The sequence below is a fragment of the Stegostoma tigrinum genome, chromosome 4 (genome assembly GCF_030684315.1).
Source record: "Stegostoma tigrinum isolate sSteTig4 chromosome 4, sSteTig4.hap1, whole genome shotgun sequence".
NCBI classification, from domain to species: Eukaryota; Metazoa; Chordata; class Chondrichthyes; order Orectolobiformes; family Stegostomatidae; genus Stegostoma; species Stegostoma tigrinum.
In genome coordinates, this window is record NC_081357.1 from 49,960,078 (window position 1) to 49,980,184 (window position 20,107).

The 20,107-nt window shown below is 39.1% G+C and overlaps 1 protein-coding gene across 6 annotated transcripts in view; it reads left to right on the forward strand.

Annotated features, from left to right (window-relative positions):
• Window positions 1-20,107, forward strand: part of fbxl4 (F-box and leucine-rich repeat protein 4) — a 134,413-nt gene that overhangs the window by 2,953 nt on the left and 111,353 nt on the right. For all 6 annotated transcript variants that reach the window (XM_048530816.1, XM_059645349.1, XM_048530815.2 and 3 more), the window contains 2 exons: window positions 7,184-7,778; window positions 16,021-16,348. In XM_048530816.1, the coding sequence (XP_048386773.1) occupies window positions 7,276-7,778; window positions 16,021-16,348 (831 nt within the window). In that variant the 5' untranslated portion in view covers window positions 7,184-7,275. The remainder of the gene's footprint in view (window positions 1-7,183; window positions 7,779-16,020; window positions 16,349-20,107) is intronic.

Consider the following 20,107-nt stretch of genomic DNA (forward strand, 5'->3'; position numbering starts at 1 on the left):
TGAATGACCTCACGTCTGTGGAAGGTATACTATAGGAATCCAGCTAGAAGAGCATTGGAATTGTTGAGATGGAAGTAATGAGGCATGAATCAGGGTTTTAGCAGCAGCAGGTGAGCTAACATGGGGTGATGTGACAAAAATAGAGCTGGGCTATTTTAATAAAGGCACAGACATAAGGTCAAAAGACCATTTTGCTTAAATGTGACAGCAAGATTCTAGACAGGTTGGCTAAAGCTCAGACTCTCCCACTGGCAGAGGGATGCAGTTGTTGACTCGAGGGATGTCAGATAATTTAAAACCAGAAGTTGAGGATGTGATGCTGAGGTACGATGTGCATGTGAAAACTAACATTCTACCTTTGGATGATGTTGCCCAGGGTTAGCAAGTAGATTAGAAGTAGGAGCGGAGCGTGGATAAATCCTTGGGAGTATCAGAGGTAATGCTACAGGAATAGAAGAAACTGTTATTGTAAATTATTCCCTGGCTACATATGAGTCGATAAATTTGGAACTGGGGAGAGCAGTCCTGCCCAACTGGAAGACATTGGTGAGAACTTAAAAGAGTATTGTTTGATTCGTTGAATTATGCATTTAATCTCTTTATCCTATTCTTTCCCATACTCTGTATGTTCATTTACTTTAAATATTTGTCCAGTTTTTCTTTAAAAGATATGAAGGTCTCTGGCTCAAACACTCTCTGTGACAAAACATTTCATGCATGAGCAATTCAAGCCGTTTCTCCTATGCTGTTTCCATACTTTGTCATAATGTGACCTCTCATCACTGACATTAAACCCTGTCTTTTTTTACTCACTGTATCAAAATCAGCTGTATTAATTTCACCATAACCTTGTCTGCTTCTCAAGAAATAGTCCCAGTATCTTGAGGGTCACTTTGTAACTATAGTTTCCCATTGCTGGAATTATCTTGGTGAATTTATAATGAATATTCTGTGTGGCTTTAATGTGTTTTCTATTAAAGATCACCCAAACTGTTCACTATTCTTAAAGTGACCTCAGGAATGTTTTGTACATTTTTGTACTCTTATTCTATGACTAATTTATAAAGCTCAAAAACTGCTGGTGGTTTTAATGAGCTTTTCCACATCCCACTCATACTTTCAGGGAAGTATTTATTTGAAGCTGAATTCTCTCTAGTGTTATTTAAACTATAGTATAGGAAAGCAAAAGTTGTAGTCAGTCCGCGCAAGGTGATAGTTTAACCTGGTTATTCAGATGATGCCTGTAAAACATTATGCTTTGTTCTTATGATTTATATCAGAAACTACCGATGATTAAATTAAAGCTTTAACATACGCTTGAAATTGCCATTATTTTATGTTTGCAAGAAATATTCTGTCCTCTCAACTCCAGAGATGTACAGAAGTGCAAATTTTCAATAGTATGGTAATTTTGAAATCTAACTTGAACTGACATTGTGGATCAGTAGTATCATTACAACACAGAGGAAGGCTATGTGGCCTGTTGTGAGTCAAACAGCTCTCTGCAAAGCAGTTCTGCCACCCTTTCCCTCTAGCTCTGCCTCTTCAGGTGCTTAAACAATTCCATTTTGAAAACACTGATTGAGAAAGCTGCCACCATGTTGTCAGGTAATGCATTCCAAAACCTAACAACTCACCACATAAAATATCTTTCCTTGTGTCACTATTGGCAATTTTGTCATTCATCTGAAATTCGTGCCCTCTGTTTATTAAGCTGTCAACCAATGGGAAGTTTCTCTCTGTTGATCCTGTCTAGACCATGAGTGATTTTACCAAATTTCCTTTCAATTGTCCCCTCCTTTAGGAGAGCCGCTCTAACTTTCCAACTTATTTGTGTAACAAAAGTTCTTTGTTCTTGGAATCATTATTGGAAATCATTTCTGCACCTTGTCTAAACCCTTCACATCTTTCCCAAAACCAAGAATTAGACACAATGCTACAGTTGAGGTAAAATTCAAATGTTATAACGATTCATGGTAATGTCCTTGGACTTTGTACATGTTGCATTAATTTTTAAAAAAGATTATCTTGGGATCTGGGCAACACCAGCCAAGCATAGTTGTTTATCCCCAAATGAGTAGAGTATCAAGTGTCAATCACAAAGTGCTGGGAAAGTCATTTGTAAGACAGATTGGGTACAGGTATCAGTCTTCCTTCTGTGAAGGACATTACTGATCCAAAAATGATTACTTGTTATTTTCCTAGTGTTAGATTAAAAATTACCAGATTTACTGTAATTAAATTCACAGCTTGTTATTGTGTGTTTTGAACTCACGAACAGTTGCTGAGCTAGTATCATTACTGCAAGGCTATAGGATATCTATGATAAGTATTGGTAATTGTATTTGAAAATGCTACACTGAAAATACGCTGTTGCTATCTGATTTAAAAAAATACTTCGGCAAATGGGTAACATTAGTCGGAATACTATTGGGGTTCTATTGTTCAATCACTTAGGTAGGTGCTAAGGCAGTAAAGTCATTGCTGAAATATAGCTCTTCAGTAACTGTGAAGGGCGTCTTTGGGTATAGTATTGTTTTAAATTTATTTGTGTAAAATTAAAGTGTTTAGTTAAAGGTTGTCCTTTGCTTTGTTTTTTTTGGAACATTGTAGGATTATAAAGCCTAAGAAACATACTCTTCTTTTGATTTATTTTTAACATTTTGTTTAGGATTAAGAGGTGATGTTGAGGCCAGAGTGTGCTGTGTCTCCCCAATGTTATGTTTCACTTGGAAGGATAAAAAAAAATGCAGTTTCTGACATGTTGTACAAGGGGGAATTTTAAGGACATATATTAATTCAAGAGATAATTCCTGAAGAGTATAGGAATTCTGATTGTATCACTTTCTGCAGATCAGTGGGAATTTATACGGCTCAAAGCAATATTCCTCCATTTTAAAAGCTGCCATCTCTAGCAATGATGAAATGCGATCCATGGTAAATGCGACAGTTTGATTTGTTTTTATTTGTTGTGATATGGGTGTTGCTTGTTAAGCCATCATTTATTCACCATTGCTAATTGGGCTTGAGATGATGGTGGTGATCCGCTGTTGAATGGAGTGCAAGGTATAATCTGTTAGGAAGGGAGTTCCGGAAATCTGATTGCCATTCCTTCATCATTGCACAATATAGTTCCAGGTGGAGGATGATTTGTAGCTTGGAGTGGGGTTAGGTGGTATTCCTACAAATCCACTGCCCTTGATCTTCGAAAAGGTAAAGATTGCGGGTTTGGAAGATGCTTTTGAAGGAGCCCCAGTGAAGGCTGTCAAAAATTTTATACCCTATTATCAGCTTGGCTCTAATATTTTCTAATGTTGGAATTCACTTGTACCTACTTTGGAATTTTTTCCATGTATTTGTGAATAAAATAATTCAAGTGACTATGCCTCTCAGTAAAGCTCTACCTTCTAGTTTGGAAAATCATTGGCAGTACGTCTGTTTTTTATCAATGTAAATGAAATAGGAAACAATATCAGTTACATTGACACTTTCAATTTGGTAACAAATGGCTTGAGTTTACTTTTCTCTCTGTGTAATCAGAGAAACTTACATCCTGTAAAATTGTGCAAAAGGTAACAAATTGTTCAGTGTTTAATTGGCCAGCCCCACTTGAACACTTAATGAGATTTTTGTTCAAAACAGAAAAATGAGCTCTGAAGAAGAGTCACTGGACTCGAAGTGTTAATTCTGCTTTCTCTCCACAAGTGCTGCCAAACCTGCAGAATTTCTCCAGTAAATTCTGTGTTTGTGTCAGATGTTCAACATTTAGTTCTTTGTTTTATTAGGTAATTTCAATTGGTTGCTCTTGAATTTATTGCAGTTCACAAAAATCTTTTGTGAAATTCAGTGGCGTCTGGAGAGTGCTTTAAGTATAATGTGTATTTATATACCAACATGTGCCTGGAGCTTTTAAATTGCATTTAGTTACAGTTAGCATTGGTAATAATCTATGTGACCCTCATGTTGCATTGTGAGGATTAAGCAATTACTAAACTAGATGTTCAGAATCTTCTGGACTCCAGGAGAAATTAAAAAAAAGTATAGTCACTGTCCATAGAGATAACAGGTGTAGAGCTGGATGAACATGCCAGAACATGCAGGCTAGCAGCATCAGAGGAACAGGAAGGCTGACGTTTTGGGCCTAGACCCTTCATCAAAAATGGGGGAGGGGAAGGGGGTTCTGAAATAAATAGGGAGAGAGGGGAAGGCAGAAAGAAGATGGATAGACGAGAAGATAGGTGGAGAGGAGACAGACCAGTCAAAGAGGTGGGGATTGAGCCAGTAAAGGTGAGCGTAGGTGGGGAGGAGATAGGTTAGTCTAGGGAGGACGGACAGGTCAAGGGGCTGCAGAGTTCCCAACCGGAATATGAGTTGCTGTTCCTGCAACTTACGAGCAGTATCATTTTGGCAGTGCAGGAGACCCAGGATGGACATGTCATCTAAGGAATGGGAGGGGAGTTGAAATGGTTCACGACTGGGAAGTGCAGTTGTTAGTGCGAACCGAGCGTAGGTGTCCTGCAAAGTGGTCCCCAAGCCTCCACTCGGTTTCCCTGATGTAGAGGAGGCCACAACGGGGACAGTGGATGTAGTATACCATGTTAGCAGATGTGCAGGTGAACATCTGCTTGATGTGGAAAGTCTTCTTGGGGCCTGGGTTGGAGGGGAGGGGGGAGGTGTAGGGGCAAGTGTAGCACTTCCTGCGGTTGCAGGGAAAAGTGCCGGGTGTGGTGGAGCTGCGAGGGAGTGTGGAACACCTCGCTTTCCTTCCGGGACCTCTCTGTCCTCATCTCCGGCAACCACCCAAAAAACGATATCCATTTCAAGCCCACCGACTCCCACAGCTACCTAGAATACACCTCCTCCCACCCACCTTGCTGCAAAAATGACATCCCCGATCCCCAATTCCTTCACCTCCGCCGCATCTGCTCCCAGGATGAGGCATTCCACTCCCATACATCTCAGATGTCCTCACTTTTCAAGGACCGCAACTTCTGCCGCGAAGTGGTGGAGAATGCCCTCGACTGTATCTCCCACATTTCCCGCAACTCATCCCTCACACCCCCTCTCCACAATAGCAACCAAAACAGAATGCCACTCGTCCTCACATACCACCCCACCAACTTCCGGATCCAACGCATCATCCTCCAACACTTTCGCCATCTGCAATCCGACCCAGTACCAAAGACATTTTTCCATCCCCACCCTTATCTGCCTTGCAGAGGGACCACTCTCTTCGTGACTCCCTGTCCGCTCCACACTTCCCTCCAGCCCCACCTCATCCGGCACTTTTCTCTGCAACCACAGGAAGTGCTGCACCTGCCCTTACACCTACCCCCTCACCCCCATCCCAGGCCCCAAGAAGACTTTCCACATGAAGCAGATGTTCAACTGGACATCTGCTAATGTGTATACTGCATCCGCTGTTCCCACAATGGCCTACTCTACATTGGGGAAAACAAGAAGAGGCTTAGGGACCGCTTTGCAGAACATCTATGCTCGGTTCACACTAAACAAGTGCACCTCCCAGTCACGAACCATTTCAACTACCCCTCCCATTCTTTAGATGACATGTCCATCATGGGCCTCCTGCAGTGCCATAACAATGCCACCCGAAGGTTGCAGGAACGGCTACTCATATTCCGCTTGGGAACCCTGCAGCCCAATGGCATCAATGTGGACTTCACAAGCTTCAAAATCTCCCCTCCCACTACCGCCCAAAACATCAGCCTTCCTGCTCCTCTGATGCTGCTTGGCCTGCTGTGTTCATCCTTGTTATCTCAGATTCTGCTGCATCTGCAGTTCCTACTATCTCTGAAACACTGTCACTGTGCAGTGTTTTACAGCTACCGATTTTGTTGCTGATTATATTTGTAAAAATAATGCTATTGTTACTTTCTGCTACGTACTGCAGCTCACAGACTGGTACCAGCACTTAAGTGATGTAAAAAACGAATGAAAACATATTTTCATTTTCTGGCCACAGAATATGGGCACTGCTGGTGAGGGCATTATTTTTGCCCATCTCTAATTGTCTTGAAATTGTCTTGAAAATGTGACAGTCAGCTACCTTCTTGAACTGCTGGTGAATTACTCACTACAGAATTCCTAGCCTCTGCAAATCTACTAGTGTTTGTGATTTTTCCAGTTCATTTTCTGGTCAATAATAAGCTCAGGATGGTGATAGTGAGAGTTTCAGTGATAGTAATGACAATTGAATGTTGAAGGGCAATGGTTGGATTCTCTGTGATTGTAGATGGTGTGGTGCATGTGTTGCTTGCTACCTACCAGTTCAAACCTGAATGTTATCCATTGTTTGCTACATTTGGACACATTTTGGTTCAGTATATGCAAAGTGGTGATTGGTACTGAATAATATCAGCGCATATCCCCATTTCATGTCTGATGAAGAAGGTAAGGTAATTGATGAAGCAGTTGAAGATGGTCGGGCCTAGATCATTAACAATAACATCACTTGCCTCACCCTTAACCATTTTCCTTTGTGCCAAATATGACTTCAACCAGAGGAGAGTTTTTCCTGATTCCCATTTACGCCAGTTTTGCGAGGGCTCTTTGCTCTTTGGAGCTGCATTCAGTCAAAGACAGTCACTCCCGTGTCACCCCTGGTGACCAACATTTTTGTCCATGTTTGGACCAAGGCAGTAGTGAGGCCAGGAGCTGGATGGCCCTGGAGAACACATAGTAAGTGATTGCTGATTGATAGCATGATCGACAGCCCCTCCTAACTCTTGCTGATGATCAAGAGTCTCTGGGACAGTGTCTTTCAGGTACAAATCTGTGCATGATTGCAGTCATATCTGTCTGATTATAAAGTGCATTTGAATGGAAGTTTGAACTTCACTCACCTCACATAAACTCACTTTAGAAAAGTACAATACTTTTCTGTGTACTTTGCTGATTTCAAGCAAAGTGAAATGCTACTCCTAGACGTTAGCTTTTCCTGCTGTTTAGTAATGATTTTCTAAATTACTGGGATGTTAGTTTTCCATGATACTGTTTAGAGTTTAAGCAGGACAGGATACATGGCCAGTGGGTCAGGTTAAAAATGAGTTATTTTGTTGTGATGTTCTGAGTGTTCCATTCAATTAAACAATTGGGCTTGACATTTTTTCTGATTATTCTTAAAGAAATCACCATGATGTCCTTTTCTGTTTCATTCACACAGGTCTGCACTGTGTTAATGGGAATGAAGAAATAAATATCGTGCCAAGAGCAAACAAGGCCACTGCTGTGTAGGAAGCACACAGACGAACCTCAATGTATCCCATGTTAACATTCTTGAGCATGTTTTACTATATTTGCCTACGTCGTAGAGCGAGATCAGGTACAAGAGGAGAAATAATGAACAGTCGGCGAGCTATTGAGTCGAGCAACCGCATCCTACCTCTCAGTGTCGAAGTGGTGCAGTATGCCAAAGAAGTGGTGGATTTTAGTTCTCAGTATGGCAGTGAGAACAGCTTGTCCTACACTATGTGGAATTTGTCTGGATTGCCAAATGTTTACCCAAGTTCCGGAGATTTCACACAGACTGCTGTGTTCCGGACCTACGGGAGGTGGTGGGAAAGCTGCCCGAGTTCACCTCCACCATTCAGAAGGACTCCTCGAAGTTTTCATAGCCAGGAATATGTTGAACTAGTGTTTGAGGAGGCTGTATATCCAACAGCTATTGATGTACTGGAAACCTATCATCCTGGAGCCATTGTTAGGATCTTGGCTTGCTCAGCAAATCCTTATTCCCAGACTCCTCCATCAGAAATTAGGTAAAGGTAACTTCAAAAGTTGTGATAACTCGTTTAAATTAATCCTTGCTTTCACTGTGTTTAGTATTTTCCCACAACTGTTTCTTTCTTGAGAGACTAAGAACACATTTAGAATCAGCCAAGGGGACCCAGTGAAAGTAGAGTCTGCCAGTGAGCTTTTATTGAATGTTTCTGTTGATGGTCGGCATTTACTGTGTTACATGACAACTTGGATAACAAATCTCATGTGTGTAGGTGGCACATTCTGTGTTAGTATTTTCAGATTCAATCCTCATTGCCAGTTATTTTCTTGTAGCTTCGTTCAAAAATATGCACATTTTAAGCCCCTGAAATGCAATAATTCTGCATACTCATTCCATTACATTCCATTTCAGAAATAATTGTTTTCATTATAACAATAGTACATAATTACTGTAAAATCAGGGTGATCTTCAGACCTCCAGTTAAACGGTGCACTAAAACCTGTGGAAACTTGTAGTTTGTTTAGCTGGATTGTTTATTAATTGATAATGTTATCATTTTGACTTTCATATGTTATCAAGTACAAAATTTGAGAACAGTAATACGGTTACTGCAATCACAACAGTAAACTTGAAACATTTCAGATACAAATAATATTGATGAAAAACAGTCTGCGCATTATTTTTAAGAATGTTCACACAATATAATTTGTTACACTAAGTAAAGCATACTGTATTAAATTTAAATTAAATATATTAAGTAATCTTGTTTGTTGTAAACACAAATGTACAGTTGTGTGTTTTTGTCTTGCCTTTCATTTTAGTATAACGCTCTTTTTGGGATGTCTGCAGATAAAGTTTAGAGCTCTACTTTTGGTGAACAGTGGATAATGGGCGAGTCTGAATATGATATTTCCCTAATTCTATCAGAATTAAGGTGCCTCTTAGTTCTTGTTTTGGCCTAAGGCTTTTAGAGCATTGCAATCTGTGTTTTACTTCTTGCTGTGACCAAGTGGATATCAATTACCCAGGTTAAGTTTGAAAATAATGTTAAGAAGATTAGTGGCATGTAGCCTTGAATCAACAGTTTGAAATCCAGTAATGAGTGTACTGTAGGATTTCTCTGTGAATTGGGACTTACCGTAGTGACACTTTACTGGCTGTTGAAAAGCTACAGCTGTTTCTAGAACTTTCCCCTTGAGATAAAATTTTTGATATAGGAGGGTCTAGCCACAAGAGTACAGTGAAAGGAAGTTAAACTTTTTATGTTAACATGGATTCGGTGAGAGAGACTAAACAACACAGGGATTCACCTGGATACAATTACTTACTTTGTAAGAAATGTTTTGAAGATTTACCTACACAGCTTTTACCCCATCAACCCTGCTCTCCATCATATTTAATGGTGACAGCAAGAATTCCAGTCCGTCTGTGAGGCCCTAAAATTTACTTCTTGTACATAAGAAATCATTTCACATCATTAGTGGTACAGTGTTGACGGAAATATTAGAAATATTTATCCATAAACAGATTTAGGGTAAAGATATTGTCTTTCAAAAAAAAACTAATTCAGAATGTTGTGTTATAAAGGTAACTGTTTACTTATCTCCAAACATATTTTAATACTGCATTTGCGATAGGTTTAGGGTTAGGGTTAGGATCTGCATCTATTTATTCAAAATAAGATAAAATGAGATTGTGAAGGGAATCTGAAATTTGGGTGCGGAGAGAAAGTGTTAAAGTGCTGTTTTATGGGCTTTAGTGTGCTGGCAACCTTCTAAAGATGGCTGATACAGAAGGGCAACGTTTTAGATGCTGGGAATCCGAAATAGAAACAGAAAATGTTGGAAATGCACAGCAAGTCAGGTCACAGCAGTGGAGAGAGAAACAGATTTAATTTTTCACATCATTTCATCTCAGTGAAAGGCCACAGAATTGAAAAGTTTAGTTTGTTCCTTCACAGATACTGCTGACCTGCTGAGTATTTCCAGCATTTTTGCTTTTATTCCTACAAAGAGCTTTGTGGACTATAAACATGTAGAAGGAATGACAACAACCACTTAAGCCCATCAGCGTGCCGTAGTATATATGTAGATTGGTACTAGTGAATAATCTCAATGATCATGGAGCCATCACCCCATCTGTTAAAACAAAATTGTATTAAGGTATTCTTCTGTATTGCTTAGCTTTATCACTCAGTAGTAGCAATGTGTACTATCTGCAAGGTGCACTGTGGAGATCCACTAAATATCCTTAGGCAGCACCTTTCACACCCACAACCACTGCCTTCTAGAAGGACAAGAGCAGCAGTTACTATTATTAAAAATAGTGTAATAATTCCATCTGAAACTCTAGCCTTTGATAATTTGACAAGAGAGGAAATAGGTATGCTGGAATAGGAATGACTGATAATGCATTATTAAGAGATTGTTTCAATCATACTTGAAAGGAATCTAAACCATATCTTCAGAACAGCATCATCTGCTCTCATCCACGTGACTTAATAGAGAGCATGAGTGTTGCAGATCACAGAGAAGAAGATTCATTGCACTTATGCTGTTGGTCCTGACTGTGCAAATGTTTAATGTTTTTGTATGAAATTCATTTGTTTCTTATCAAATCCTTTTAGTGTAAATGCTTCATATAAAATAGTCAAGGAAGGAATTTCAAGCAATTTTAAGTTGTGGCACTACTATTATGCAACGTAATTTCAGGTAAAACTTGCATATAGCTACTAGGTACAGTTCATCAAAGTTAGAATCGTAGAGATGTACAGCACGGAAACAGTCCCTTCAGTTCAACTTGTCTGAACCGATCAGATATTCTAAATTAATTGAGTCCCATTTGCCAGCATTTGGCTCATATCCCCCAAACCCTTCCTATTCTTGTACCTGTCCAGATGCCTTTCACATGTTATAATTGCACAAACCTCCACCACTTCCTCTAGCAGCTGATTCCATACTGTAAAAAAATTGTCCCCTAGTTCCCTTTTAAATCTTTCTCCTCTCTGCTAAAACCCATGCCCTGTAGTTTTGGACTCCCCTACACTGTGGGGAAAAAAAACTTGGCTATTCACCCTATTCGTCCCCTTCATGATTTTACAAACCTCTCTAAGGTCACTCCTCAGCCTGCAACACTCCAGGGAATATAGCTCTGGCCTGTTCAGCCTCTCCCTGTAACTCAAACCCTCCAATCCTTGCAACATCCTTGTAAATTCTTCCTGACTGCTTTCAGGTTTCACAACATCTCTGCTACAGCAGGAAGGCCAAGTTAACTATTTAGAGAGTTTCCCTTTGGGCTAACCTTATGCACAGTGATCTTCAAGCACACCTGTCATTTGATGACTTGTTTCTCTCTCCGGAGGCCCATATGATACCCTTATTTGACAACAAGTTCACAAAAAGAGTGTTCAGCCTTCAGCATTTGGATCGAAGTGGAGATCTCCTTGATAAGCATGAGATCTTCTAGGCTAATAGACATAAACTTTATGGGAGTCAGGATTCATTCTTCTTGTAAGATACAATTTCTATATTTATAGAGTATAAGATATACTGAAACAAACATTAATGTTGACAGGCTAAGTGAATGGGCAAGATCAGAGAGAATATAATGTGAATGAGTGTAAAGTTATTCACTTTGACAGGAATACAAAACAGAAAGGCAGAATTATTCTTAAACAGTGAGAGGTTGGGAAACATTGATGTCCAAAGGATCCTGATGGCCTTATTCATGAGTTACTAAATGCTAACATGCCACTGCAGAAAGCAATTAGGAAGGTAAATGGTCTGTTGTCCTTCATTGCAAAGGAATTTGAGTACAGAAACAACCTTGACTTGCTGCAATTGTATAGAGCGTTTGTGAGACTACATCTCAAATATTGTGTACAGTCTCAGTCTCCTTATCTAAGGAAGAATGTAATTACAAAGAAGTCCAGCAGATATTCACCAGGGTAATCCCTGTGATGGTGTGTGAGGGGAGATTCAGGAAACTGGACATGTATTTTCAGAGTTTTGAAGGATTAGTAGTGATCTAATTGAACATTGTAAAACCCTTACAAGGCATAAATGTAAGGAAGATGTATACAGGACCTTTCCTCTGGCTGATGAGTCTATTATCAGGCAACAGAGTCTTCAAGTAAGGACAGGCCATTTAAGACTCAGATGAACAGAACTTCTTCACTAAGAGGGTGGTGAATCTCTGGAATACTGTGCCCCAGAGAGCTGTGGGAGCTCAATCATTGAACATGTTCAGGACAGAAATTGATAGATTAAGTGATGCTAATGATTGTTGGGGAAAAGGCATGGAGATGAATGGTCTCCCATGATCTGTTTGAATGGCAGGTTATGCTCAATGGGCCAAATGGCCTACTGCTGCTCTAATTTCCTTTATTTCTCCTTTGGCTGATAATGAAAGCACAATAATGTTAGGGCCAGGTTTTTTGTTCAGCATTTTGGATTCTTTTTGAGATCCTTCAGCTAAATAAATCTCTGCCTAGTTTCTGTTCCTCTCTTTTCAAAACAGATGATACAGAGCCAACTCAAGTAGAGTACTTCTCTCAACTTAGAGAAGTAACGTCCTTACACTTGAATACTTAAAGCAGTCATCTCTCTTTATTGCTTACCAATTGATTCTGAGAATGCCGATAACTTTGTCACTGATTCTTGGTACTTACCCACCAGTTTACTATTGTGATGTTACGGACTACAACAATAGCTATAAAAGAAATTCTTGAAATAAGCTCTGTGCAAAAGATACAGTTTTTTTCAGATGCTTCATCATGCTGCTTGTTACTGCAGTAGCAAATTGTGTTGATGAACATAAAGGATCACACAAAATATAATATTTAATTATAATTTTCCCACAACATAGCGATAATTTGCTAAATCAGCCCAGCATCAATAATTGAATCTTTTATTATGCATGCCATCCAAAGAAAAAAAACCCTTACATTTATACAGTACTTAGTATTGAAACAGATAAAAAGAGAAATAAGAGCAACGAGAAGCAAACAAGTAACAGTTAAAACAAAAAGGAAAATTAAAGAGAGGGCATGAGAATATATTATGCGGCAAGGTGAAGAAAAACCCAAAGATGTTTTACCAATATATAAAATGCAAAAATGTAGTTGCTGTAAAAGAGAGATCTATTGGAGATAAAGAAGAGAACTTGTGTGAAGATGCAGAGGATGTTGGAAGAATTTTAAATGAATTTTTTATCTCCATATTCACAATGAAAAGGGATCATTTGGATACAGTAAGAGGAGCAGTGTAAAATATTGGACAAAATAATTATATTGAAAGAGGAAGTATTGGAGGAGTTGGAATCCTTGAAAGTGGATAAGTCACCAGTGCCGTATGGATTGTTCCCAAAAATTATAAAGGAGATCAAGGAGGAAAAAGTAGATGCTCTTAGGATTATTTTTCAAGCTTCACTCGACATAGATGATGTGCTGAAGGACTTGAGGACTCCCACTGTGGTTCTTTATTTATTAAGGATACAAAGAAAATTATAAACTGGTATAGTCTGACTTTGGTGTTGGGCGAATTGTTAGAGTCAATCCTGAGAGATCAGGTAAACTGTCACCTAGAAAGGTATAGACTAGTCATGGATAGTCAGGATGGATTGGTTAAGAGTAGGTCATGTCTTATGAATTTGATTGAATTCCTTGAGGAAGTGACATGGAGGATCGATGAATGTAGTGAAGTAGATGTTGTTTACGTGGAATTTGGTAAGGCATTTGACAAGGCCTTACATGGTAGGCTGGTCAAAAAGTAAAACTCCATGGAATACCTAATAATGTGTTGAATTGAATCCAAAGTTAGCTTAATAACAGGAAACAAAGGGTAATGGTCAATGTCTGGATTTGCAAATGGAAAGCTGTTTCAAGTGATGTTCTACAGCGCTCGGTACTAGGAACCCTGTTGTTTGTTTTATACATTAACAATTTGGACTTGAATGTGATGGGCACAATTGGGATTTACAGATAACATAAAGATTGTCCATGAGTGGATAGTGTAGAGATTGGCTGCAGGATGCCAAATGATGTAGATAGTGGAGTGGACAGGAAAGTGGCAGATCGAGTTCATCTCTGGTAAGTGTGAGTGAGGTACTGCATTTAGAGAAATCAAACAGTAAATAAGCAAGAATATACTGAGACGGGTAGGTGAAGTGGTACATGGAATGCACTCCTTCACTGGTGGAAGAATGCAATAAAAATGTGGGGATATAATGATGAAACTATATAAGACACTGATGAGGTCACAACTAGAGTATTGTGTGTAATTCTGGTCACCATATTACAGGAAGGACTTATTTGCTTTGGAGAGAGTGCAGAGAAGACCTACCAGAATGTTGCCCAAGCTGAGAATTGTAGTTACGAGGAGATATTGGGATTGGTGTTGTTTTCCTTGGAACAGAGAAGGCTGAGGGGTGACATGAATGTGGTATACAAAATTGTGAGGGTTAGAGATAGAATAGACAGGAAGGAGAATTCAAAAATCAGAGGTCATAGATTCAAGCTAAGTAGCAGAAGCATGAAAGGGAATGTGAGGCAAAGTTTTTCGATGCAGAGGGTGGTGAATCTCTGGAATTCACTGTGTGAGCTGATGGTGGAGGCAGAGACATGAAACTCTTTTAGCAAGAACCTGTTTCTGCACCTTAAGTGCTGTAAACTGCAGGGCTATGGGCCGTGTGCAGGAAGATGGGATTAGAAAGGGCAACTGGGTGTCTTTGGGTCAGCTGCGACAAGATGAGCCAAATGGCCACTTTCTGTGCTGTCTCATTTCTGTGGTTCTATGGAATGTCTGAAACTGATTTACGACCGATGAAATATTTCTCTGCTGTATTGTTTGAAGAAAAAGTGACATAAACTTTGCACACTGAAACTCCAGAAGCAATGTGATGGTGACCAGATTTGTTTTTGTTCATTAATTGACGAATAAATATTGGCTACGCCAGCAGGGAGAATATCCTTGTTTAAAATACCCCATCTAGTGTATTTGAAATCACAAGCTTTTCTAACACTGCTCCTTCATCAGATAAAGTGAAGAAAAGCACACAGGCGCAGAAAATAAAGGCAACCTATGCCTGTGTGCTTTTATCCATTTCACCTGACAAAGGAGCAGTGCTCCAAATGCTTGTGATTTCAAATAACCCTATTGGACTGTAACCTGGTGTCATGTGACTTTCTGACCCTGCCCACCCACGCCCAACACTGGCACCTCTGCAACATATTTCAGATGTTTTTACATCTAAAAGACATCTCTTCCTAAGGCACTGCAGTAGGAGTGTCAGCCATGATCTTTGTGCTCAATCCCGGAATGAGACTTGAAACCCGGAGCCTACGACTTCAGGTGAGAATGCTGCCTCTTGAGCTATGGCTAAAAGGGTGAAACTAAATAAATGGTTTTGACTTCAGGAATCAACACAAAAGAGTTGTAACTCTTGTTGGTTTGTTGATCCTATTGACGAGAATGACTTGTTGATCAATGTTGATGAAATATACTATTATAATAGTCCTTCATCTTAGGGTATGTTTGTGTAGCATGTAGAAGCGAATGAATCCAAGAAATATAATTTACTCATTTCTGAGTGAGTTTTTTGTATGTTCTGAGTACCTTGTTTCACGTGATATAAAAAAAATGATAGTGTGTGCATGTAGGGTCAAATGGGGAAACATTTTTGAGAAGATTTGCAAGTGTATTTTAGCCAAGATGCAGTGCTAATGTGCTTTATTCAAAACTAATTGTTATTTCAGAAGACCAGATTTGTCACATCATATGACCTGTACCATCTCAACAACACCAGTCACATACAATGTTCAGTTAGAAAATTACAAATGTTAGCGAGTTTTGAGAAGATTTGTAGCTCAGGTTGAGGTTCTGGATGTGAGTTTGCTCGCTGAGCTGGAAGGTTAGTTTTCAGACCTTTTGTCACCATTCTAGTTAACATCATCAGTGAGCCTCCGACGAAGCGCTGGTGTTAAATAGAAAGCGGGACATAACACCAGCGCTTTGTCGGAGGCTCACTGATGATGTTACCTAGCATGGTGACGAAACGTCTGAAAACTAACCTTCCAGCTCAGCGAGCAAACTCACATCCAGAATTACAAATGTGTTTGTTGCACAGTTTTGTGAAATTCCATTTGAATGATCTTTTGGCACAATTTCAGTGAGTTGTATCATACAAATTGGAATTAGAAAATATTGTATGAATGAATGATTTTAGCTAATAGATTGAGGCTGATTTCATTCTGACAAGCTTAATGTTTTTTGTGCCTACAGATGGGAGACGTTATGGGCAGGTGAACCTGAGAAAGTGAATGTCTCACAGGCTCGCCAATTTACACCGTGCATTAAACAACTTGACTTCATGACAAACTTGATTCGCTTGGAACTGAACAGCTCTCACCTAGATTACTACACAGAGTTGGATGCTGTCCTGTTACATGGTGTTAAGGACAGGCTTCTTCCTGTGCACAAACCATCAATGCTAGATCTGGAAGATGATGACAAGGATGACCACAGTTTAGAGTTCTTCAATGGGCAAATCACTGGAATACCCCTGCCTGAATACATCAAGAATGGTTATTTTGAAAAACTGCCTTATGAGGTAAGAGGTTGGTTAGAATGCATACAGAATGTTTGGGGAACAGATTTAATACATTATCTTGCTATGGGAATGAAGAAGTGATCGGTTTCCAGGCCTTTAACAATTTTGCTGTATAATCCATGAGCTTTAACCTTCACTGGTATTTTGGATATGCGCCAGTGTTAAGCGCTTGGCCATCATTCTGCATCTAGGGTGGGCGAAAGCATGCCTTGGCTCATTTTATATGGGAATTAGCTTTCAACACCAACGTGGTTTCAGTTCACCAAACAAAATTATCACCCTACCCCATGATGTTTGACTATGGTTTTATTTTGTCAAGTAGGAATTTCATCCATAGTAGTTTCTTCATGATTTGGGAAAAATAGGAGAAGCCATTGAGATCTCTTTACCAGTTTAATAAAAAAAATTCAGTAACTATTCCACTCATACTACTGCCTTTGTATGAAATTCACAGTGCCATTTGCATTCTAAGTTATACAACATCTTTTAATATTTTCTGCTAAATAATAACCCATGCATTGGAACCCGGTGTAGAGTGAAAAAACTATTGTGCAAACACGCCTTGGGGATGAGTTGGTGTCTTTTCAAAAGAAAGTTCAGGACAAAAAAATAATCAGAAGACATTATACCAGAGTCCTAAAACTTTGGACTTAGTTAATTGAATAAGAGATTTTAATCTCCTCCGAATAGATTTTGATAGTGCTGCCTCAGCTTTGTTCACATCCAAAAGTAGTACTGTTTAAATAAATGTGCATTGAAACAGAAGGACCTGCGTTTACATGACACTGAAGTGCTATACTGCAGCTGTCACTACTGTAAAGGAGGAAATGTGGCAGTTAATATTCACACAGCAAGCTCCCACAAATAGCTGTGAAATATCCGACCAAAACAATTTTATCTGCGTATTGAACATGGGGAAAGTTTCCTGAATGATGCCATTGAATGTTTTAAGTTCACCCGAGAGTACCAGTGCAGCCACAATTTAATGTATCATCCAAAAATCAGTATCTCCAACAGGAAATTTGTATTGTGTAGAAAGGCAAACCTTGGTTAAGTGCTCACACCTCTAAGTAGAGCCTAAACCTGCAGCTTTCTGATTCAGATGTGAGACTCCTCCCACTGGCACTTTATTCCTCTGTCCAGGTAAGCAAAGCTCTGTAATAAATATTGAAGTGATCTGTATTGACATTGTGAAAGTTTAGCCTTGTGTCTCAAAGCTAAAAATTGCCTGCAAAATAGATTGCGTTCAAAAGGGAGAAAACAAGCACAATCTGAATCTAAGGGACAAACACTTGGTCTGGAATACTTCCAGTCTCAGACTTTGTGAATCTGTTTGCATGGACATTACAGTCATCTAAACCCAGGGAAGATGTGCCATATGTTTTTAAGTCTGGGTTGTACATATTACTTCATATTGCATGTTGATTAATGAAAATAAACTAGTAAAAACTTTCATGCATTAGAATTTTGGAAATAGGTTTTTGGAATTAGATTAAATTGGCCATTAATAATGAGGAAAAATGAATTCCTGTCACTTTAATATGCTTCGTTCAGTTTACTCTTTTCAGATGATTTCTTGACTAAAGTAAAGGACAAGTAATCAATTTTCCCCAGTGTTAACTGGTCATATGAAGTGATATGCCTCATCCACAAGTCTTGAAATAAAAGTAGAAAGTGCTGGAGAAACTCAGAAGGTTTGGCAGGATCCGTAGAGAGAGAAAAATGGAGTTAACGTTTTGAGCCCAATATGACTTTTCTTCGGAATGCAAATGGACTGAACTGTGATGCTGCCAGATATTTTAAGTTTCTCCAGCACTTTCTGTTTATATTTCACCTCTCCAGGATTTGCAGTACTTTGCCATTTCCACAAGTGTTTGATGCTGATGCATATGCGTTGAATTTCCAACAGAGTTCTTCCACTCATCTGCAAAAGCTTCAGCCAAACAAAACAGAAAAGTCTCGACAAAATAACATTAAAAAATTCCCTCTGAATTCCAGAAGTGTAACTGGGGCTGTTTAACTGCTCATCACCTAGTAAGAGGAGGGGTCATCCTTTGGAAGTCAGGTCTTGGCATCAAACATCCCCAGGCTTCAGTTCAATTTAGCTGCAGAATAAAATTCTGACAGTCTAACTTGATCTCATTTCACAAGTTAATCTATCAAAGATGTTGTAACCTGGAGTTGAATTTATGCTTCAGGCTAAAGACAGAGCATCACAGAATTGTTCCTTCAATATTTGTAGAACAGTGGAAGTCTGTTAGAGCATGGTTCACAATGCCAAAAAATCATTTATAATATGTGCGCTTCATGGTTTCCAAAAAAGATAAATCCTTATTTATATTCTCAGTTTGCAAGTTAAACTTGGGAGAAAATAGAGGTTTACTAACTAACAAAATTCAGCTACAATGCAGTCTCACTTTTTGGATCTCAGAATCCAGATTCTGGTTGGCTTCTACTGTACTTTGATGAACCAAAGCAAAATACTATCAGTGCTGAAGTTGTACAATGCCTTACAACTTTGTCAAAATCTGTGGAATGAGAAACTGAGTAAATGTTTCTGTCCTGTGATCTTTCAGCAGAACTTTGATGTACTCTGTTGTTTGTACATGGATGGTTGATGTTAAACAATGACTCACTTTCAATGACAAAATCATCAAAGCCATTCCACTTGCATAGCTGTTAAAAGTAAAGTTGTTCCCTTTGCTTTAAATCAGATGACCACACAATTTTATACCGCCCTGACAATGAGTTGAAACTGATTTCTTTTGGAAGTTCTTTGAGATGTAGTTTTATTTATGTTGAATGCAAGACTCATACTTCACTGAAACAAGTTTATTTGCTGATCATTGTCAATGGGTTCCTGTAAGGTTTGGCTGCAAACCAAAGAAGTAGTACCATTCAACAGGCTTATTTCTCAAGTTTATTGGCAACAGTGGATGCCACAAAATCACAAGCCTTAAGTGCTTTCTCGTAACTGTCAGTCATTTTGTGGAATGAAGTGTGCAAAATATTTGGTTGTCTCTGATGAAGAGAAGGAAACTCCGATTAAAAGTGGGAGTTTTGTTTACTGTGCTAGTTGAACCACATGACCAAACAATTGTTAGGAACTGCTGAGTGGCAATAATTTAATCAGATTTCATAGGGAGAGCCCTTTGAGATATTAGGAAGCTTTAGAGAAAGAGCATGCTGGAAACTGTATGTGAATTTGTAATTATGCTTGTTAATTGTAATTACCATCTCCTTCATATTGAAATGCCCCATGATATTTTACTTGAGCTTGCTAAAATTTGCATTTTGGAAAGCAAGTTTAAATTTTTAATTCAATGTGAACTGACTCACCATGGTATACGTTTGCCTTTACACACTGGGAATGTATGGCTCTTTCTTCAGAAAGCCGCAGATTCTCAGAAGTTCCCACTGTAACTTTGAGAATTTTGAAAAATGATTTATAAGCCGTAGCCACCATTGACTTTGTGCTAAGGTTCTGGGAGGAGATCAGAAGATTGTGTATTTCAGCTTTGTTGTGAGGCCATTCTTTAGTTTAATCTTTGACAACTGCCTTGACAGTTGTTTTCCTGTTTTACCTCGGGCTAATTAACATCTTTAGTTCATTTAGATTTCAAGTCCTTTTTGTGGTTGCTGACATTTGAGATAGGTTTTTTTTAAACATAGAAGTTAGATTTTTTAAAATGCTGCCACCCAGAAATCTTTGCACCAATTCTTAGCAGGAGGCCCAAAGCAGAGTGGGGACGGCTATTG